General features: G+C 40.2%; 1 protein-coding gene across 6 annotated transcripts in view; it reads left to right on the top strand.

Annotated features, from left to right (window-relative positions):
- The window catches only part of kctd15b (potassium channel tetramerization domain containing 15b), a 54,190-nt gene that overhangs the window by 18,010 nt on the left and 13,207 nt on the right, over positions 1 to 22,973 (top strand). For 5 of the 6 annotated variants that reach the window (XM_079663232.1, XM_079663231.1, XM_079663230.1 and 2 more), the window contains exons 2-4: positions 801 to 976; positions 9,550 to 9,694; positions 19,404 to 19,709. In XM_079663232.1, the coding sequence (XP_079519358.1) occupies positions 813 to 976; positions 9,550 to 9,694; positions 19,404 to 19,709 (615 nt within the window). In that variant the 5' untranslated portion in view covers positions 801 to 812. Of the gene's footprint in view, positions 1 to 175; positions 312 to 800; positions 977 to 9,549; positions 9,695 to 19,403; positions 19,710 to 22,973 lie in introns of those variants that run through there. The other variant, XM_079663233.1, reaches the window with a different exon arrangement.

Below are 22,973 nucleotides of genomic sequence, written 5' to 3'. Positions count from 1 at the left end.
AAGATAGATTTCATCAAACATTTCGGCAGCTAATCAAACCCAGCTGCTGACCTCAGCGTGCACCATATCTCAAATCAGTTCCCCAAAGCTGGAGCACTTAGATTACCACGAGGTCATATTATATGGCACAAAATGTGATCTTTCTGACATTTTGTCAACTCGTTTATGGAGAGAAATGCTTCATGATTGGGCCTGTTACTGTAGACAGTAAAGTGGTGCTTTTGGCGCGTTTTTCCCGCGTGTTCGACTATCTATTATTGGTGAAAGAAGTCAAGTGACAAAACAAGCCATCACCTCTTTTGTTTTTGAATGTACGTGTGCAAAGAGGAAGAAGAAAAGTTACCCCCCCCCCCCTCATCTCCCACCCCCGTCGTGTTTTCTGGCTCTCAGATTGGTGGTTTGGTGTCTGGGTGCATCACGTCTAACACATACGGCGACCTTTAATTAGAATATTGCAGCAGCAGTTTGTTTTATTCCCCTGGAGGCTGACACCTAGCATTCCTCCCTCTCTCTCACTGTCTTTATATCTGTCCATCTCTCTCCCCCTCCTCTCTTTCTCTCTCTCTAATAAGCATCCTCCTATCCTCGCCTCCGGTGCTGCATGAAAAGATGCAAACATACTTAATTAGAGCGGTGGCAATAATTTCCAGGCTAAATATGCGACCAGACAGACATGGAAGTGATCTGATAGCATTCAGAGAGGCTCTGCTCCACGGTGCACCAGCAGCATAGTGTTGTTGTGTGTTTTTTTCCAAATGCTTACCACCACTCCCATGGCTTTTCTGTACACTTGCTTTCAGGAGGGAAGAAGCATGTCTCGGCTGTCTCTGACCCGGTCCCCGGTCTCTCCTCTGGCCTCGCAGGGGATCCCTCTGCCGGCTCAGCTGACCAAATCAAACGCCCCGGTGCACATCGATGTCGGGGGACACATGTACACCAGCAGCCTGGCAACCCTCACCAAGTACCCAGATTCCAGGTAAGACGCGTCTCTCATGCACAGGAAATTAATGTATCTTATGTCACAATATTATGACTTATTGGCATTTTAAAAAAGTGTTTCTTTTTGATTTAAATGTGACATCTTCATTCATGTGAGACTCTAACTTAACTTACTTACTTCAGGTAGGACAGTTTCTCCTATGCATAGGATATTAATGTATCTTATGTCACAATATTATGACTTATTGGCATTTTAAAAAGAGTAGCCTATTGTGATTTAAATGTGAAATCTTCATGAAGTTGAGACTAACTAATTTACTCCATAAGACATGTCTCTCACTGCATTAGTTAAATTAATTATTTCTTATTTATCATCAATTTAAGGATTTATTGGCATATGTTGATTTATTTGAGATGTCTTCTTTAACTTAACTTACTTACTCCAGGCAGGACATACTCTCATACTGAATGCATCAGTTCTCGTTATTCCTTTCCTTATCAGAGTTTTTTTTTAATGTATTGGCTTTTTAAAAAGTGTATATTTTGATTTAAATGTGACATCTTCATTAATTTGAGGCTCTAACTTAACTTACCTACTCCACGCAGGACACACTCTCATACTGAATGCATCAGTTCTTGTAAATAATGTCCTTATTTATCAGAGTTTTTGAGTTATTGTCATTTTAAAGAGTTTATATTGTGATTTAAATGTGACACTTCATGAAGTTCAGACTCGAACTTAACTAATGTACTCCATACGACATGTCTTTCACTAAAAGAGTTTTAGTAATTAATCGTATTTATCGAACATCAATTTAAGGAGTTATTGGCATATGTTGATTTATTTGTGAGAATTGGAGACTCTAACTTAACTTACTTACTGCAGGTCACTCTATGCATTACTTCTAGTGATTACTTTCCCCTGTTTGTCCCAATAATACAATTCATTGGCATTTTAAATGTGAGACCTCCATGCATCTAACTTCACTTACACTAACTAGGTAAGACACGTCTCTGATGTGCATTAGTTTGTTATTAATTCCCTATTTATCTCACATCAATATCATTTGTTATAGCCATTTGAATAGTGTATCTATTGATTTAAATGTGAGATCTTCATGAAATGGGGACAGTCTTTTTACTTTATGATGGGAATCCTTTCCAAATTAAATCTTCAAGTTGATTTGAATTAGTCTATATCTCTATTTAACAGCTTAATTTAGCATTTTAGTCATTAAATCAGTTATTAAATAATTGAACTGGTGTTTTTCTTAATTAGGATTCATTGGATTTATGCTGTTAACAAGTCATTTAGCTGCCTGGCATTAGCACAACTTCACAACTGTAATGTCTTTTCGAACAATTTGGGGAAATGTCTCATTATTTCAAAACTCTCATGGCTCTAAAACGATAAATTTGATTGTTTTTCTTTGTTTTAGTCATGATTATTTTTTAATACACCTCCAGGGCTTTTGTTTTTTTGTCTGCTTTCATTTGCATTTGGAAATTCAGCTGCTGTCAATCTGGCCAGTGCAGATGCTTTCACATGTTTTTAATTGGGATTTTAATGGTGGTGAATTTACATGCAAACATGTCTTCGTGCGCCCCCTATCATAGCCTGTCTATTTGGTCAGTAGATCAGAGTGCTGTGAGGGATCCTTGGAGGGAAACATGACATAAATGTGTGGATCATAAAAGCTTTGACTCTGATCAAATCTACCTCATTTGGGTGTTGAATACAGATTCTCTGACTAATTTAGACCTAGCTTTTGCAACAATAACCTCTTATTTAAAGTCATTATTTATGGTCAAACTTAGAGGTTGATTTCCAGTCACTAGATACAGTAAAGCATGAGGACTTTCATGAGTATATCCCTATGTTTGAAAAGTTGTCTGATTGTGTCTCAAATAGAAACATGGCTGGTGTTTCAGGGAAACTTTGAAACCTCAAGCACTTGCTTTCTATTATCTCAATTTGTATTTGTTTGGACAGGAAGAGAAAGGAACTCCTGCTTTCTGAGGCATCTGATTCTCTCATGATCAGTGTCCATTGTAAGATTTAGTCATCATGATTCCGGTTGTGTAAGAGCTGTTGGTAATCCACCCTCCCACTTCATCACGCTTTTAGCTCCATGCTCAAACAAGGTGACACCAGCGGAGGTAGCTCTGAAAGGAGAAGTAATGATCTCTGTTCTCCGCTGATTTCCATGCTGTACATTTCCTCCTAAAGCTAATGCAGTGTGTCGTTCACTCCATGATACACTCCTCAATTCTGCGTCAGCTGACAGTCCCATGTGGGCCAGCGTAAACATTCACCAGGTTGTTGAAAACCTGCCAAATTGGCTACAGGATCCCCTTAATCCCTTGGTAATATAAATATTAAAGTCTTGATAATCACAGAAGCCGCTGACAGGAAATCCCTTTTGTTCCTGACATCTAACACGAAAAATAAAGCCAATCGCAGACAAGGGTTTATAATTGTTTCTGTTAATAGGGTGGTGTATCCAGGGGCAACAAGACAGCAGTTTTTCTAATGAAAGAATGCTAATGATATTCAGATTTTGGAGTAAAAATTGTGAAATGACACATCTTGTGTAAAACCAGCTCTATTGTTCATGAAAATCGTACATTTTTTTTTTTTTTTTTCGTAATGCTCCGGTGTAAGCTTCACATGTTACAAAGACGTTATTCATATGGGGAGAAGAAGAATAACACAAATGAAGCCGAGAGTCATGTCAGAGCCCCCGAACAGTGTTATCACAGAGAGAGTAAAGACCGGATACCACTGTGAGTGTTTCTCTTTCACACATGCTCCTTTGCCCCCTCTCTCTCTATCTCTTTCTGTTACTTTCTCACTTTGAAACACACACACACACACACACACACACACACACACACACACACACACACACACACACACACACACACACACACACACACACACACACACACACACACACACACACACACACACACACACACACACGCGCATACACTCTCTGTTTCTCTCTCTTCCAGCCTCCTCAGTGTACAGTTGGCCTCAGGGCTCCACTTTCCGTTGGAGCCCGTGGAAGGAGGGGCCCTTTTGTGTGAATTAGGATAATGGCTGACAGCAGAAAGCAAAACAATTACACTGGCAAAGCCGCATAGATATATTTATATATATATATAGAGAGAGGGATATATATATTTATATAGACGCTGCATTCAGTCATGTCCGGTCAAACAGGCAAAACCGGAAACTAAGTAGTGTTAGAACAAGTACTCAGATCCTGTACTTAAATAAAAGTATGCATAGTATGGTCTACAAATACTCCATTACATGAAAAAGTCCTGGTTATGATTAAGTACGATTACAAAAGTATAAGCATCATGATGTACTCAAAGAACCAAAACATATAAATACTCATTAGGACAATGACTCATTTTGGGTTATCAGGTGAAAGTACTCATGGATAAGTTCAGAGTCTTATATTGTTATGTTTATTACATTAACCTGTTATACATGTAACAGCATCTTAGCATTGTAGTTCATGTGGACCACATGTAGACTGTAGATAAGTGAGTGTTAAAATAGTCTAGAGTTGAAGTAGAAAGTAGCATTAAAGGGGCCCTATTGTGCACGTAGTTACAGTAGCTCTTCTGTTGGCTAGCGCTCCAACACATTATACGTGATAGGCTAAGGGGCGGGACATCTCTAAGCAGTTGACCAATCACAACAGAGCCGGCCAGCTAACCAATCAGAGCAGACTGGGCTCTGGTTTCAGACAGAGGGTGAAAAGAGGTGCTGCAGCACAGACAGTATGAGAAAAAAGCTTTTTGAACATTAAAGCATGGAGACATGTCCCAGTAGAGACACTTAAGGGACATGAACATGAGTATAACAGGACCCACTCTTAATGAAAATACTCAACAATAAGTCGAAAATGTACTTAGTTACTTTCCATCAGTGAAACTAACAGAGCAGGGTTAAAGAGTTTAGAGTTGATGATTACTTTTAATAGATTGCCTCCTAAATAATGCAGCATGCCAAGAGAAAGTTAGTCTAGTAAGTAATGTGTGGTTATTCATCTTCTTCTGTGCGGGCCATATTAAGGGACAGGGGTCATGAAACATTGATGCTCTCGCTGCGCCGCTCTCTCAGAGGAAAGTCTCTGTTCAACAGAAGCTGGGGGATTAAAGGGGGAATGTTTCAGAGACGAGGAAAGTATTTTGAAAAGACCACTGGATATTTTTCTCCTTGTAGACGAGTCTTGTTAGTCGACAGATCTGCACGGGCTCCTTTCTCTTTTAGTTACTCTTTCTCCAGTGCTGATGACCATATTTAACACAGCAAACAATATCTCATCTTTTACCGTTAGCATTCACGATATTTCCTTTCAGTTTTACTCCGTTTCACTGTAAGGCCTCAAGTGCTGCTTTTTTAACATGGCACTAACACATCGCTGTGATCTGAAGTAGGGCTGCTCAATTAATCATATTTTAATCGCGATTACGATTATGGCTTGCACCGAAAACAACGTAATCGAAATTAAAAGATTATTTTTTTATTATTACTTTTTTTTTTTTTTTTTTTTTTAAATACTTTTTTTTTTTTTTTTTCAGTTGAATTATACTTAAAGTTCAGGGTAATCAACTGTTAGAAATATGCTGTTCACATTTTTTTCTACAATAAATGGATGTTTTCAAAGTCAATGAATAATCGCATTTAATAATTGCAAATACAATTATTGACCCAAATAATCGAGATTATGATTTTTGCCATAATCGAGCAGCCCTAATCTGAAGTAAAATGAGCTGTTTGGCTTTTAGCTTGAATCACTTAACATTAAATAATAATGAGTTAATTGTAGCTCTTGCGCAGGAACAGTCATTTTATGTAGCTGCAAAATAACCAAGAAAATGTTTTGGCAATCTGCAGACAGACACTATGATAGCTAGCAACACAACTTGTGGGGATAAGAGTCAGTGACGGTTATCAGTGGTTGTGAAATTGAGTTTTCTCAATGCAATCACATCTGGGAATATTGGACAACAAAGCCTTAAATGATTATATGTTCCAAGATAACCATGTAAGACAATTGTTGTTGCTGTTTTTATATTTAATGTAAAAAACCTGGATGAAAATTACACATGAATCTGATTTGATAGTAATCACATATTTAACCACTTTTTTAACATGGCACTAACACATCGCTGTGATCTGAAGTAAAATTAGCTGTTTAGTTTTAATCGCTTAACATTAAATAATAATGAGAGTTAATTGTAGCTCTGGTGCAGGAACAGTAATGTTATGTAGCTGCAAAATAACAGAGACAATATTACACATGAACTGATTTGATTGTAACGAGCCCTAACCACATATTTAGCTAAAGTAAAGTAGTCCTTGTTTTGGAACTTCTTTCGCCTCACCTTTTTTAAAAGAAGCACATTTTCAATCTAGTTTTTAACTTCACACCCGCCTTACTCCAAAGCTACTGTGTGATGTGAGGCAGGACACACTCCCCGGGTGCGTTTGTTTCACTTTGCATGGAGCTGCTTGCTTTTATTAGGCGCCCATTAGCGTCCGTTCCCGTAGAATCAGTGGTACCTGAACGCCCCTCCACCTCCTGACCCCTCTCTGCCCTCACTTTATGTGGGAGATCTGAGCTTTTCCTGTCCTCAATAACCTCCCACACCCTCCCTCCTCTTCCTCACTCTTCCTCTCTGCATATGGAGTTGTGTCTGTATCTTCTCCCACTTCTCTCTCCATCTCTTCTCGTGTTCTGTTTCTCTCTCTGCGTCCTTTCCCTCTCTCTTCTGATTTCTTTGTCTAGTCCCTTTCTTCTTTCTCCTCATCAATCTGCTTTTGTGTGTATCTTAATTTCTCCATGCATGCCTCCCTCCCCCCCCCCCCCCCCCAACACCTTTTTCTCTCTCCCTACCTGTTAAAATGACCCCCCTCCTCCCAACCATCCAATTCAGGGATTTAACTGAAAGGGTAAAAATGAGGAGACCAACAGAGAGCGAGAGTGAAGGGAGTAGAAGAGAGGGAAAGAAAAAGAAAAACAGGCAGCATTTTAATTGCTTTTTAAAAAAGTGGAGATGAAAAACAGAGTTAGCCTGGAGGGGTATGGTGAAATTCTAGCTGGAAGAATTGCAAGACCATATGAGAAAGGAACACCTCGGGCGAAACAGGGAGATGAGTATTGGTTTTTTATAAAGCATTTTGCATCGATTTCCAGAGAGAAAGCGAGCAAGGGAGAAGGATGGAGACGGAGGAAGAGAAAGAAAGAGTGGAAGCGAGGGAGAACCATCTTTGCTTCTTCACAAGTCAAAGAAAAATACATTTGACGTGATAGCTTCAGTGTGTGGAGTCGACACATCGGGGTCAGGAGATACCTGATACAACCATTAGATCCACGCTCACTTTTACAAAGTAAGAGGCTTGTAAATGCAGAGAGATGAGTGGAGCCAGCCCCCGCTGTTTGTTCACGTTCCCACTGCGGCTCCCATGCTCTCCTTCTAATGCGCTTTGACAACAACAGTGCTCAGGCGGTGCTGGGTTCGTTGGCCGGCGCGTTATTGCACATAGCTTTCTTTGTCGTGCAACTTAGTCAGCCGTCGTAGAAGCTGTTACCGTGATTAAGGAGCAGATTACACGGAAGTGATGATAATGACAGCCAGGCGTTCCTCAGCCAGGCGAAGGGAAATGTGTGGAGAGAGGTTACGTGCACCGCAAAGGCATTCCTGGTGAGGGAAATGTTGCATAAAAAGCGAATTCTTTTAACAGATTTAAGCTTTTGGGACACAAATGTAATTCAACAAACCTTCCCCAATATATCAGATGTTAAAACACTGCTTTTAACTATTAAAAAGGTATACTTAGCATAATGGGAATGAAGAAATAGATCGAGTCCAGTCAGTGAAAGAGAGAGGGACCTGCAGGTATACGCTGCAAGAGAACCTCACAAAGACAAGTGGAAATGAATATCTGTCCAAAGGTATCTGGAGGCCAACACGGTGTGATGAAAGTTTAAAGATAACAGCAATTCCTTTCTCTCTTTGCCTTGATGAGCGCCTGTAGCCGACTCTAACCAAACCCTTCATCTTAGGAGGGGAAGGAGTTAACTGAAGGACACCGAGCAGCAACAAGTGTCTCCACAGTCCTGATGATATTTGGAAAATGCACTCAAATAACGAGTGTTTTTTCATTCATTATTAGCTCGGAAAACAATTTTGATGTGGGTTATTTTATCAGATGATTTTTATACTTACTTTATCTTTCAATGTGCTTCTCAGTGAGCCAGACCTATAATATAATAAGACCCTACAGTCCTGATGATATTGAGTGTTTTTAATTCAATAGACTGTTTCTTAATGGTGAGCGCCTGTAGCCAACTCTAACACCCTTCATCTTCGGAGGGGGAGGAGCTAACTGAGACAGCAACAAGTGTCTATATAAGATGCCAAAGTCCTGATAATATTTGGAAAATGCTGTGTTTTTAATTCATTATTAGCTATAGGAAAACCATCTTGATGTGATTCCAGCTTTTATAGGTAGTTTTTTCAGATGCTTTTTATACTTTTTCGTTCAATGGAACAAATAACTACTCAGTCAGCCTGACCTATGATATAATAAGACGCTACAGTCCTTATAATAATATTTGGTAAATGCATACTAGTGTTTTTTATTCAATAGTGTTTCTTAGTGGGAGAACATTATCTACTGTACGTAATGTTATTTTCATTAATCCAGCTTTTACAAATGATTTTGATGTGTTTTCAATATTTTCTTTGCCATCTAATGGAACAAAGAACTGCTCTTGATAAACCTGATCGATACGGATATATACTATGATATATAATGTATAATAAGAGATCATAAAAAAGGAAGAATCAACATATTTTTGTGATGGCATATGATGTAGAGTCCCAATATGTTGATTTTATTTTGTTATGGTGGTCCAATATCACCAAAATATGCATTTGAGTATACATTTAGATTAGATTGAAAACAAACTTAAATACAGGCCACTGCAAGAATAGGTTGTCCTCAAAGACTCATGTACATCCACAGCATTACATAGTGAAATGTATATAAAGGAAACCCAGCATGTGATACCATAACTCTGCATTGAGTACAGTCAGAATGACACACAGTGGAGGTGCAGCTGTTTAAATCCCTTTTTTAAATTCACAAGAGTCAAGAAATGTCTCTCTCCCCTTACATTATTGTGTGGACCTCCACCGTTTCTTACCTCGTTTCATTCCCAGCCCTCTGACAGATGGAATAATAGAGCTGTAATGCTACATTCATGCTATTAATTTCTGTAAGTACAAGCAGCACGCGTGTGTGTTGTTGTAATCTCTCCGCAGAAGGGACACTTCAAACAAGTCTGAAATGGAGGAACTGTGCCTTAAGCCCCTTGTTTCAACCTAGGATGCTAATGCATTTCAAGCTTAGTGCTAATAAAATTGAAAAATAAATGGAGGGTAATTGTTTCATGCATTTGAAGGGAGCTGGCTGACTCTGTTGTGTGTGTGTGTGTGTGTGTGTGTGTGTGTGTGTGTGTGTGTGCGGTTGCCTGCTTGCGTGCATGTGTGTGTATGTCTATTTTCAATTTTCAGAATCAGTCGTCTGTTCAATGGCACGGAGCCCATCGTGTTGGACAGCTTGAAGCAGCACTACTTCATAGATCGGGACGGAGAGATATTCCGCTACATCCTCAGTTTCCTCAGGACCAGCAAACTGCTCCTTCCAGATGACTTCAAGGTAAATACCCGCGCCACAACACACTCCATTGTTTGTCCGCACCATCAGTTTAAACAACGGGGGAACATCAGAACAGTATGTAAAGCCATCTGCCCAGACATGCAGTCGTGTGATGTGAAAACACAAGATCTTCCACGAGATAAGACACCTATTGTGATTTTTATTAATGTTTACAGTGCTCTTGTGGGTTTCGTGTTTTCACAATAGACCTGATACCACAACAGAGATCTGTTTTTATAATCAACTTCCTCCCATTCAACACACCAATTACCTGCAAGCATAAGCAGTCATTAGGAAACTAGTGTTAGGGTCTCTGGCGGAAGAAGTATTCAGATCCTTACTAAGTATTACATTCATGTGAAAGTACTCCATTACAAGTAACAGAATCTCAATCTGTTGAAAAATGGCATCCAGATGTGATTTATTATTAGATGACATTATCAGAATGCTAATGTTGCTTCAAGTAGCATTTTTCTTGTAGTCTCAAATTATACATTTTTCTGACTTTCTTTTGTATAGTTTTGTAATATATTGGATATATCAAACTTACGTCACTGGTTTAATCGTTAGAGATGCATGATTTAACTTTTTACGGACTGACGGACAACTTCTCACTTCAAAAGATCGCAAAAATAATTAAACAAGAAAGTGCCGGTTTTTCCTGGCCAAGGACAGGTTCCTTGAACACAACACAACACGAGCGTAACGTGTCATCACGTGGTGTAGTGCTGACGGAGAGCACTGGAACGCCGCTTCAAATATTGCAGTACCCATAAGGAGCCGTACACATGCCGCAGTTTTTGCGTGGCTTTTAGTTGTAAGCCCAGTGGCGATCCGTTGTTATTAGCATCTATGCTAACGAATATTAAGAGCTTTTTCTATGACCAGCTCCTGACGGACTGAGAGGCTCAAATAACCTCAGCTCAGTGAGGGGTTAAGGCACACCTTCATATGATCATTTTAGTTATTAAAAATTAAGAGACTATATGAAAAACGGGTATAAAATACTATATGACGGTAACAAAAAAGTTGTTAAAAATAACATTATAGCACGTTGCTTTGAATAGTTCTCTCTTTTTTCACCATACGTGTGTTTGCGCCCTGAATGTAGGGGGAAAGAAGTATAAAGTAGCATTAAATGGAAACATTTTAGTAAGTGCTCGTATTTAAGTTCAGTACTTGAGTAAATGTACTTAGTTACTCTCCACCACTGGAACAAACACAGTGGTGGAAAATGCTAACTGGCTAGATTCAAAATGCAAGGCGTCACACGTACATAGCTACAGTGTAGATGTGTCAATGAAAATCTTAGGTCACGGGCTCCTCCAACAGTGCAACACAATAAAACAGATCAAGTAGATACAAATAAAATAGAAATAGCGCAAGACTGGCTAACTGGAGCGTGACCCTGTGATATGTGTGTGTGTGTGAGCCCTGAGCTGTTTACACTCAGAGTGGTTTCTATAGAGGTGAGCCCAGGTAAAACCGCCCCCCCCCACCGCTCTGATGACTGCTCTCTCTCAGACAGGAAGTCTCGCTGTGAGTCGAGGGGTACTCTGAGAAAAAACTGTTTGTTGTTGCTTCAGTTTAATACCTAATACACTCTGAGCCCGTGTACACACACTTTAATCTCTGTGGGAACCTGTGTGAGACAGATGCACACACTAGCCTCTGTTTAATCTACTTTTATAAAAGTACTATATTGCATATTACATACAATACATTATATATATTTTAAAGAACCCAAAGCTAATAGAAACAAACTGAATGCTTCCCTGCTTTATACATTTCATAGCGTAGCTGTAGATTTCCCACGGATGCAATATATTTTAAGGTCATTGGTTCTAAAGATGTCCACGTTGTGAGCTTTACATGTTGATCAATAAGTATGTTAAGCAAAATGGCAGTATTTGAGTAGTTTGAGAGCATGTTGTGTATTTATTAGACATGGGTCAACATTAGTATTTATTTGAAGTCTGACAGATGTAAGCTCTCCTGCTAGCTCTGGTTTGGTCTCCACCGTTCATAAGAAATACCTGAAGTTGTTAGTGTTATCTCTCCGCTGTTTCTTCAGATTAGTGTCTTCTTCTCAAAATACGGTGGTTGAGAGATTTGACTAAACAGTAAAATTGCGTGACAGACATAAACTGTCAAATGTGTTAACACTACTAGGACTAAATATGTTTGATTTGACTGAAAACAACACTGAGACTGAGCGGCTACTGAACTGTGACGACATCATGCAGTGATGTTGATTCAAGAAGACAAGACTAAGTCGTTTGTACATGACAGAAAATGAAAATGTTTACCAAAATCTCTGTATTGCGCTTCAAAAAGAAAAGATTATATCGTATGATTGATTTAATTTTTGTAATGCTCCATTTCCTGTACTTGCCACTGGACTACAGCAGCACAATTAGCACAGTCAGTATGAATTAAAGTACATTACCTAAGTTAAAGGTAACAATAACAACAACAGAGCTTTTGAAAAACCAGGTGATATTTTTCTCCTTGTAGACGAGTCTTGTTAGTCGACAGATCTGCACGGGCTCCTTTCTCTTTTAGTTACTCTTTCTCCGGTGCTGATGACCATATTTAACACAGCAAACAATATCTCATCTTTTACCGTTAGCATTCACGATATTTCCTTTCAGTTTTACTCCATTTCACTGTAAGGCCTCAAGTGTTGCTTTTTTAACATGGCACTAACACATCGCTTTGATCTGAAGTAGGGCTGCTCAATTAATCATATTTTAATCGCGATTACGATTATGGCTTGCACCGAAAACAACGTAATCGAAATAAAAAGATTATTTTTTTATTATTATTATTACTTTTTTTTTTTTTAAATACTTTTTTTTTTTGGTTTTTCAGTTCAATTACACTTAAAGTTCAGGGTAATCAACTGTTAAAAACATACTGTTCACATTTTTTTCTCCAATAAATTGATATTTTCTTCGACTACTACAGTATAACTGCATTAGAGTAAATATGACAACAAATACCAAGGACATTTGAGACACTGCTAAGACTAAATAAAACGGACAGCTGACAAAAATAACTCAAAGTAAAACCAAAGACAAGCTGAATGACCGTCCTCTGAGTTTCAAACTATTTTACAAACTGCAAAAATGTAAAATCTTGCCACGTACATTTGTCTAATTTCTAGACAGAATATGTCGTTACACTTCATATAAGACCTAATAACTTGCGTCTTGTTTTTAAACAAGGCATCTTTTTTAGTCAAAGTCTCTTAAAAACACCTTATTTTACAGGAAAATCACATCAGAAAACATCTAAGCATTTCTGGCTCTTGTTGTAACACATTCCCTAATTCTGGTCAAACATAGTTCAAAATAAGTTTTCCCAGCTACAAGATCTCATTTATCTAAATATCCCATCTTGACTTTAAGTGATCTTACCAAGCCATTTTGTATTTACTTGTTTCTGGAGCAGCATTTTGTCCAGTGCATTAGTCACAGTGCGATGTTGATTTAAAGATATGTGTCAGTGCAGCCTTAAAGCAACCTGGTTACTAGGAAGTTAGTCTCACCTCATACATATCCACACAACCACATGTGGCTTTGTCAGAATGATTATAAGTTCTGCCTAAAGCTCTTGAAGGTTTTTATCCAGTGATACTGTTTCCTAGGTGCTTTTTTCTTCTCTACTCTTCACTTCTACTCCACCTTACCTCGCGTGACCTTTCCACCAGGCTGGCACTTGTTCCTCTTTCTGTGCGAGGGAACAAGGCGAGGCCTCGGAGCCGCAGGGAAAAACTCTCCCAAAACTCTCCAGGCCTCACGGAGAGTCTGAACCAGAGCCAGACCTCAGACAACACCACATGAAAGCCCTGCATATTTCCAGCAAATTATGGCCTGATTCGGTACAGATTAGTTTTAATAATAAAAGCACTTTTCATTCAACACATGCAGCTCAAAGTGCTTTACAAAATGACACATCACAAGTTCAAAATACACAAGAAATTCCACTCAGATTATTCGTTAATCTGTACATGCAGCAACATATAACATGTTATCAGGTTAATAGACACAAGCAGTCAAATGTATGATAATAAAATATATAATGGTTTCTCTCTGACAGATAAGAGTCAATCGATGCAACAATATAAAACAAAGTGAACATATAAGTACAACAGAAATAAAAGATAATAGTAATAAAAATGCCATAATTCGAATAAAGGTTAAACGATTAAGACATCAAGAAGACCAATGTAAAAATAAATATTGCTATTGAAGCATGTTAGATTAATAAAATAATGAGTCTTGCTTCTCCCCTCCCATCACGGTGAAGTCTTGACAGTCCAATCAGAGAGAAAGCATTGGACCTCATTGTTTCAACTCATTACGATCCCCTCGCATAAGCCTGTGTTGATCTGCATACCTTTCAATTTGCGTGAAGCCGGGGAGAGGAGGAAGGGGGGGGGGGGAAAATGCAAATAGTGCGAGGCGGAATTGAGCATGTCCTTATCTGAACACAATCAGCCTGCCGTCGCCCGAGGCCTCGGTCTGTTCTGCTGCTGGCAGACACCGCGCTGTGTGCTTTGCTAAATCAATGTGAAAGTCTGAGCAGAATAGAAACAGATATTCTGCTGCAGCCTACATCAGTGGAACAAAAATATTCACCATTAATTTCCCCACCTCATCTCATTATTCAAACTACAATTAATCACGAGCGTGTAAGCAATGCTCAGTCAAGTTGAGCGAATTAAATGTTTGAGTTTGCGTCAGTGTATCGCACTTTAAATCAATAATGCTTTGTTTTTTTGGCTATTGAATGCTAACACATAATAGGAAACAGCTAATGTTATTTTACCTACATTAAACCACAAGGGAAAATACATGCTCAGTCTCAGACATAGCTATAAACAGTTAGTTGTTTGCCTCGCTTTACTCTTGTACCGCACTTTAAATCCATAATGCTTTGTTTATTTGGCTATTGAATGCTCAATAAACAATAGGAAGCTGCTAACGTTAGCCGCTAACATTAGCAGCTAACGGATATATTTGGTGGCCTCTCTGGCAATTTAGATTTTCTTAACTGCACAAGGACGAACCAAAGTGCTTTAACGGTCAGCTTGTGGGTATATTCACTATCAATTTTCTCCCTCATCTCATTATTCAAACTACAATTAATCACGAGCGTGTAAGCAATGCTCAGTCACGTTGAGGGAATTAAATGTTTGAGTTTGCGTCAGTTTACTCTTTTGTATCGAACTTTAATTCAATAATGCTTTGTTTCTTTAGCGATTGAATGCTAACACATAATAGGAAACTATATTGGATATACTCACTATTCATTTTCTCCCATATCTTATAACTATAATTAATCACAAGAATATCACATCAAAGCCATTACTGTAGTTTGTGGTCTTTGCATTGGTTTACTCTTTTTTTTTTTTTACGCGCTTCAAATCAATAATGCTTTGTTTCCTTGGCTATTGAATGCTAACAAACAATAGGAAACGGCTAATGTGTTATGTTTTTCAGTGGCTGTTTAGATGAGAATCGGATACATTTCTTCTCGGTGGCCTTTCTCGCAATTTGATATAGATATCACAAGGGAGAACAGAAGTGGTTTAACATTTACATTTAGGGTTTATTCTAAGCAGTGCTCAGTCACATTGAAGCCATGATTATAGTTTGTGGTTGTTGCATCGCGGTTACCCTTTAATATTGCTCTTTCAATCAATAACTCTTTGTTACTTTGGCTTTTGAATGCTAAAAAAAAATAGGACAGAGCTAATATGTGTTGTTTTCTGAGAATGAAAGATGAGAATCGCATAGATTTTCCGTTGGTGGCTTGTTTAATCATCACCCTCTGAACTACTCGTGTGGCGTTAGTCCTTCTTTCGCCAAAACGTACATCTTCATCAGTCGTCTTCCTCCCTCATAGAGGACCCTTTTTTTCTCCTTTTCTGTCTCTCCATCCCTCTGTCCTTCCCCGAGATGTTGCCTTGCCGGTGGGCGATCAGGTCGGATCATTATTTTGAAGCTCAAACGGGCTGTCTGGACACGGGTTTGGGGGATGAATTGTCACGTAGAGCTGGCAGCGTTTCAGCAGGACGGAGCTGTTGTCTCCCTCTCATCCTCACCTCACGCTTAAGATTACTCTGTTGTTTTCCACGCTGCTCAGGATGACTAAAGCGCCTCGCAGACAGACCCCTGTTAAAAACATATCCATCCATGGCTTCAGACCTGTGAAGGATGAGGGGCTACACTTTGATACAGAGAGCCGCCTGAAGGGGGGCGTCTCAGTATGAGTTTTGTCAGCTGCAGCGAGAAGGCCAGGAGAGAAAAGACGGGGAGAAAGGATGAAGAAAAAAGGGAGAAAAAGGACCCCCGTACTCTTCTCTCTCGCATTCTGAAATCTTAAATATTAGACCGTCAGCTTAAGATGTGTTGCGTCAACGCTCGTGCAGATGTGTCGCTCACACGCCTCAGATGAAAAGCAGTTTAGACGTGGGGCTGAAGCTGCGAGGGAGAGTTTTCAAGGCTAGAGAGTGAGAGAAGCAGCGGGGTTAATGAATACGCTGTTTGCTGCCATGCGCTGTTTCTTCACCCAGGAGAGGTGAGGAGAGGTGAGAAGAGAAGGGGAAGCACTTCTAGACGAGGGCGCTGAAAACCCACAAACACCACGAACGTTTCCACAGTAAACACTCAAAGTCTAACTTTTTAAGGACGTTGCAACATGAGCAAAATATTATCTGTATCAAATATTAAATTAGATTCAACTTTAGTGTCATTGCTCAGAGTAAAACGAAATGCAGTTTGCTTCCAACCAGAAAGGTTTCAATCAATTCACATAACAAACAATAATGTATTGATATTCATACAAATATGTAACCAACAATCCTTTAATGCTGAGGTGTGGCAGTGTCCATGCACTAAAACAAAGCAGGAACCAGGAAGGAAATGTCACATACAAACACTTTAAATGTCAGTGATGGAAGTTCTTAAACTAAAAATGAATTAACCTGTCTATTTGGTCACCGTGAAACACTAATCAGAACACACATTTATTAATTGTTTAGCAAAAAAAAAGGATTTGCAGCATTTAGGTGTAACCTAATTAAATCTTGTTCTAATAGGAGCTTAACATCGGGCCTCATTAACATAAAACTCCCTCAATGTGAGGAATACATTAAAGTCAGTGTCCTCATGTTCACTTGCACATATCGTTTCCTCACTTCCCGTCTGCCTCCAATCGCACGCGTCCTCCTCCGTGTATTCTCTATGGTAGCGGGGAATGATAGTGCCATCTGGTCTTATGGGAAATTAGAGGCAGGAGCACGGGGGCAAATGGCCTCCAGCAGAACCTGCCCAGGAGGGAGAGGCAATCTGCTGCAGACTGTCTGCACACAGGAATGCACCGTCCCACTTCACTGACAGCCTTTCTGGAGTCGGTGCGCTAAAACATGCTAAAGGCTACTAGCTGGGCCGTGCCAAGAGCTGCAGCATGGCTACGCTTTGTTTATTTAGCGCTGAGCTGCTGGTCGGAGGTCATCCTGGAGCTGGGTGTATTCCTGTTCTTTCCAGAAGATGTACTACATGGTTAGAATGAGACCTCCAACTGTTATGCTTTGTGTGATTAGACATCCTTAACTTCACAAGGACAAACTGGAGTTGGATTTTTATATTTGGGTATTTGTCTGATTTGTATCCAGATCAACTTTTAATGATATTGAGTATATTTAAACACTGCTAAACTAGTTTAACAAGTGAATAGGTCGAAAACATGGTGCATTCCTCAGTAATGGTGCCTTTGGTATTACAAGTATAGCAACTGTATTTCTATAGAACCTTGCATAGAAGAAATGCAGCATATAGAGCTTTACAATGAGGGACAAAAACCCATTCAATTAACATAAAAGTAGACCGCAAGGACAAAGGACTGACTCACATATATGAATGTTTTCTAAATATATTCAGAGATAATAAAGGGCGTTTTGAGGAAATAGTTTCTGTTCTTTAGTGCATGCCTGTACAACACGCTTGGTGTTTCACTCATGTGGAGGGGTCAAAGTGCAGATGCAGCCCGAACAGCACTCCTGCAGCAATTAGTGGATAAGTGTCTTGCTCAAGGACACTTAGTCATTAGTTGCTGCGGGGAAGCCATCAGGATCGCCTGTAAATACACGTTCCTCTGTCATCTTAAAGCTGCACGATGTGTGGAGGGTTTCGTCCTGATGACCTTGGAGCTGAACTGTAATGCAGAGCCTCGCAGTGTGTGAGTCACTCAGATGGCCTGGAGGATGATGTGAACTCACCAGAGACGGCAAAAGTACACACATCGTTTAATAAAATAGAAGTACGGATACTCGTGTTTAAAAATACTCTGACTTGAGTAAAGAAGTTTAGTCAGTACTTCTACTTTTACCAAAGTAAAGAGGGCTTTGAAATGTACTTCAGTAAAAAGTACCCATAACTAGCAGCTGTTTTAAAGAGTACCTGACCTCCCTTTATATTAATAGAGCAATAATGTCATTGTTAGCTAATGAATGTTTCCATGCTGAACAACGGCAACATGACAACGTTTTCATTGGTCCCTCTTCTTTAGAGAAGACCAGGAAATGATGGATACACGGATCGTGTTCAAATCAATAGGCACGCAATGACTCTAAATAATAATGATCACGCCACCAAACACACATTCAGACTAAAGGAACCAGCCTGTTTGGAAAATGTGAGAAGTAGAAAGTACAGGTATTTGAGTTCAACCTGTAAGAAGTAGAAAGTTGTCAGAAAAATAAGTAGGAGTAAAGTACTGATACCAGAAAAATCTACTTAAAGGTGGGGTAGGTAAGTTTGAGAAACCGGCTCGAGATACACTTTTTGTTATATTCCATGGAATGCTCTTAACATCCCGATAGCAATGAATATCTGAAGTGCTTTGACAAAAAATCCATTAAAAAACATTTCATCTGTGGAAGCCGTGGCGCTGTAAAAAGCACGACCAATCATCTGAGCCGGCCCAGCTAAAATAACTGGATGGCCTACCTGCCTGTCAGCCTTCCATCTGTGCACAAACTTATCTCGTGCCCTCATTGGTCATGTGCGCGTTCCTGTGTGTTGGAGGAGGGGCTCTGGAAGGAAGTGGCAGATTTTTTCCGACTGTGTATTTTCAAATTCTAGCGCACTCGAGCTGGTTTCTCCAAAATTACATACCCCACCTTTAAGTACCGTAACGAAGTATTTGTACTCCACTACTTAAGATAAGTACTTTATTGATCCCAATTTGGGAAATGTTTGCGTTGCAGCAGCATAAAAGACAAGGCAATGTACATAAGAGAAATTAAGACACTAGAAATAAACAGTCCAAAATATCAAGGTCAACTTTATTGTCTATCTTTCAGTTTGCATGTACAGACAGAGATCGAAATACCGTTTCCAACAATCCCAAATACAAAAACAAATATATATAAAAATGTTTATGCAGACATGTATATACCATTAGTGCAAGACTTTCCATAGCAGCGTAAAAGAAAGTGTCTGGTGCTTGACTTTGACTTGACTTTGAAATTGAGAATAAATGTAAAATGTACAGTGGGAGTTTAAGTCCACTACTTCCCACCTCTGGACCTCAGTCCTCTCTCTGCAGGACCTCACTGTGCTTGAGTACAGTAACGAAGTGTTTGTACTCCACTACTTCCCACCTCCGTAACTCACTGCTCTCCTCCTCTTTGCAGGACTTCCACCTGCTGTACGAGGAGGCGCGTTACTACCAGCTGATGCCCATGATCAAGGAGCTGGAGCGCTGGAAGCAAGACCGAGAGCAGCGGAGGACGATGCAGCCGTGCGACTGCCTGGTGGTGCGAGTGACCCCCGACCTGGGAGAGAGGATCGCTCTGAGTGGGGAGAAGGTCCTCATCGAGGAGATCTTCCCCGAGACCGGAGACGTCATGTGCAACTCTGTGAACGCCGGCTGGAACCAGGACCCCACACACGTCATCCGATTCCCCCTCAACGGATACTGCAGGCTCAACTCCGTGCAGGTAACACACACACACACACACACACACACACACACACACACACACACACACACACACACACACACACACACACACACACACACACACACACACACACACACTCTCAGACACACACACACACACACACACACACACACACTCTCAGACACACACACACACACACACACACACACACACACACGCACACACACACACACACACACACACACACACACACACTCTCTCAGACACTCTCTCAGACGCACAGACACACACACACCCATTCTCACAGACACACACACACACACACACACACACACACACACACACACACACACACACACACACACACACACACTCTCTCAGACGCACAGACACACACACACCCATTCTCACAGACAAACACACACACATTCTCAGACACACACACACACACACACACACACACACACACACACACACACTCTCAGACGCACAGACACACACACACCCACACACACACATTCTCACAGACAAACACACACACACTCTCACCGACACTCTCACATATCTCACACAGACACAGACACACACACAAACACTCACACACACGCTATATTTGGTGGTGTTTTCTTCCTCTGTGTGTGTGGCATGTTTAATACTGTGATAGCAAATCAAAAATAATTAAAACTAAAAGTTCACTCAAAACAAAACTGCAGCTGATTCACCAGATAGCAAATCTTATGCAGGGAAATGACCCAATGTCTAGGCAAGAACATCCTTTGTGTAAATCATATTAGGCATTGAAGCAACACAAATAAGAGTGTTTTCATCGTGTTGTCCAGGAGACACAGTATATTTGATGTCCTAAGAGAAAATCAAGTATCATACTGTAGGGCCTGCTGTGTGTGTGGGTTGCAATCACTACATCTCAAAGCAGTCTTATGTAACATTACATTCAGGCTTCATTTACCATCATGGTATCAGATTTAAACTTGACCAACAAATGAAGTGTTTTAAACTGTAAAAGGAAAACCTACTACACCATTTGTTATAGTGCTTTTTTAGTTTGTGCATTGGTACCTGTATGTTTCAGATGGCGAGTGATACTTCTGCACTAAGTTCTCTCACACACACACACACACACACACACACACACACACACACACACACACACACACACACACACACACACACACACACACACACACACACACACACACACACACACACACACACACACACACACACACACACACACACACACACACACACACACACACACACACACACACACACACACACACACATACACACATACATATACACACACACACACACACACACACACACACACACACATCACTTCAGGGGACATTGACTTGCATGCATTTCCTGGAGACTTATCCTAACCTCAACCATAACCAACACATGCCTAACCCTAACCAAGTAGTCTTCACCCTAAAATGAATGATTCCCCTCATGGGGACCTCCATTTTGTCCCCACAAGGGAGGCGCGTCCCCATACGTGACTGTGTAAACATATTTAGGTCCCCACAAGTATCGTAATGCTTGGACACACACACACACACACACACACACACACACACACACACACACACACACACACACACACACACACACACACACACACACACACACACACACACACACACTCTGTGTAATTCCTGGGGCAAGTACAGTAACACATTCCCAACAGAGAAGGTGTTGAAATAGATGTCAAAACACATCATGTAATGCATGCATTTGTAATGTGAGCGTAATACAATAGTGCTGAAAAACGTAACGGTGTGTATATAGGACTTCAAGTAAAGTGTTTCTTAGTATTAACTCTATTTCTGCCCTGAGGTGCTCACTGTAGCTAGCCTTTCTGCATAAGGAAGTGAAGCTAATGATTTAAAAAGCACAGTCAGATCTCCTTGTGATTCTACAATGAAACCCTTGTGCATATTCGTCTAAACACCGTAGCTTTGCCTCTGTTAAAGTTTGCTCTGCTGCTGTGTGTGTTTTATGGCATCGGTCCTGTCTCTGAGGTTAGCCGTAGGACCGAGAAACCGTTCCACAAGTCAGTCAACATGATGTGTGTTTCTGCACTCGGCCTGTTGCCGAAGTAGAGACCATTTTATTTGTACTTTTATTTATCCAGGAAGGGATTTTGCTGAGCAAGCACACCATCTCTCAACACTTGCATGCACACTTAGACACCTGGATGGCATTTGTACTGCACAACCAGAGCCTTGATATTCAACTCAAAGCATAGCATTCACTGAGATAGATAAGACTGTCACTCTATCAGTCAAGAGATCCTGTGTTGGTTTGCAGATTTATTTGTAGATAACTAGCCAGTGTAAAAGCTATTTTTGTTATTTTGTAAATGCTGAAATTGCACCTTAAAACGTTGTAATTCATTTTGCCGCAGTAGAGATAACAGCTTGCTGTCACTAACTGAGACAATAGCCACTCTGATGGAGGCACAGTCAGAGGTAATGTCAGGTGTGTATGTTGTTTTTAATTTAGTTTTAAGATGGGCTATTGAAGCGTCTTACAAGTGGCTCATGGCTTTGGCAATGTGAAATCTGAGCTTCTCTTTGTAGATTATTTTTTAAACACTTTATAGGAGCTGACATATCTTACTTTAAATGTCTTGCTAAAAACCTTATTATTATTATATTGTGTTATGGGAAGCATATACGAAGCCTCCCGTGGGGCTACACCCCCATTTTCCCATTTACCTATAATATATACCTATATACAAAAACACAATTGCAGGTAGAGCAGTTTCACACAGTTTCATGATCTCACTTTCTGTCAGTAAATAAGCCTTTTTTTGTACGTATTAGTTTGGTAGTTATAGCCAGCTTTTGGGTCTATTTGACACAAAATATTTTGCTTAAAATTAAACATTTATTCTTTAAATACGTCTTTTGTTTGGTGCATCATACCTGGAGACTCAAGGCAGATTTGGCTTTGCCTCTACACACTCTGAATGAGATCTCATTTAAAAACTAAGTTGAGTGAAGCAGTAAGACATTAAAAAAAAAAACTTCAGAAATCTAGTTTTACAGTTGCGTTACCCCGAGAGGTCTGTGAGAGTGAGGGGGGGGGGGGGGGGACGGGGACATAACAGCCTCACAACACACACTCCAAGTAACACACTCCGGAAACTCATCATGAAACTGTGTGTAACTGCTCTACCTGCAATTGTGTTTTGATATAGGTAAATGGGGGTGTACAGTATAGGCTATATTGGCTGTGAGAGTGAGTTAGGAAGGGAGGGGGGGGGGG

Source organism: Notothenia rossii, assembly GCF_949606895.1.
Source record: "Notothenia rossii genome assembly, chromosome: 2".
NCBI lineage: Eukaryota > Metazoa > Chordata > Actinopteri > Perciformes > Nototheniidae > Notothenia > Notothenia rossii.
The sequence above is the reverse complement of the archived record's forward strand: the minus strand, read 5'-3'. Positions and strand labels throughout refer to the sequence as shown.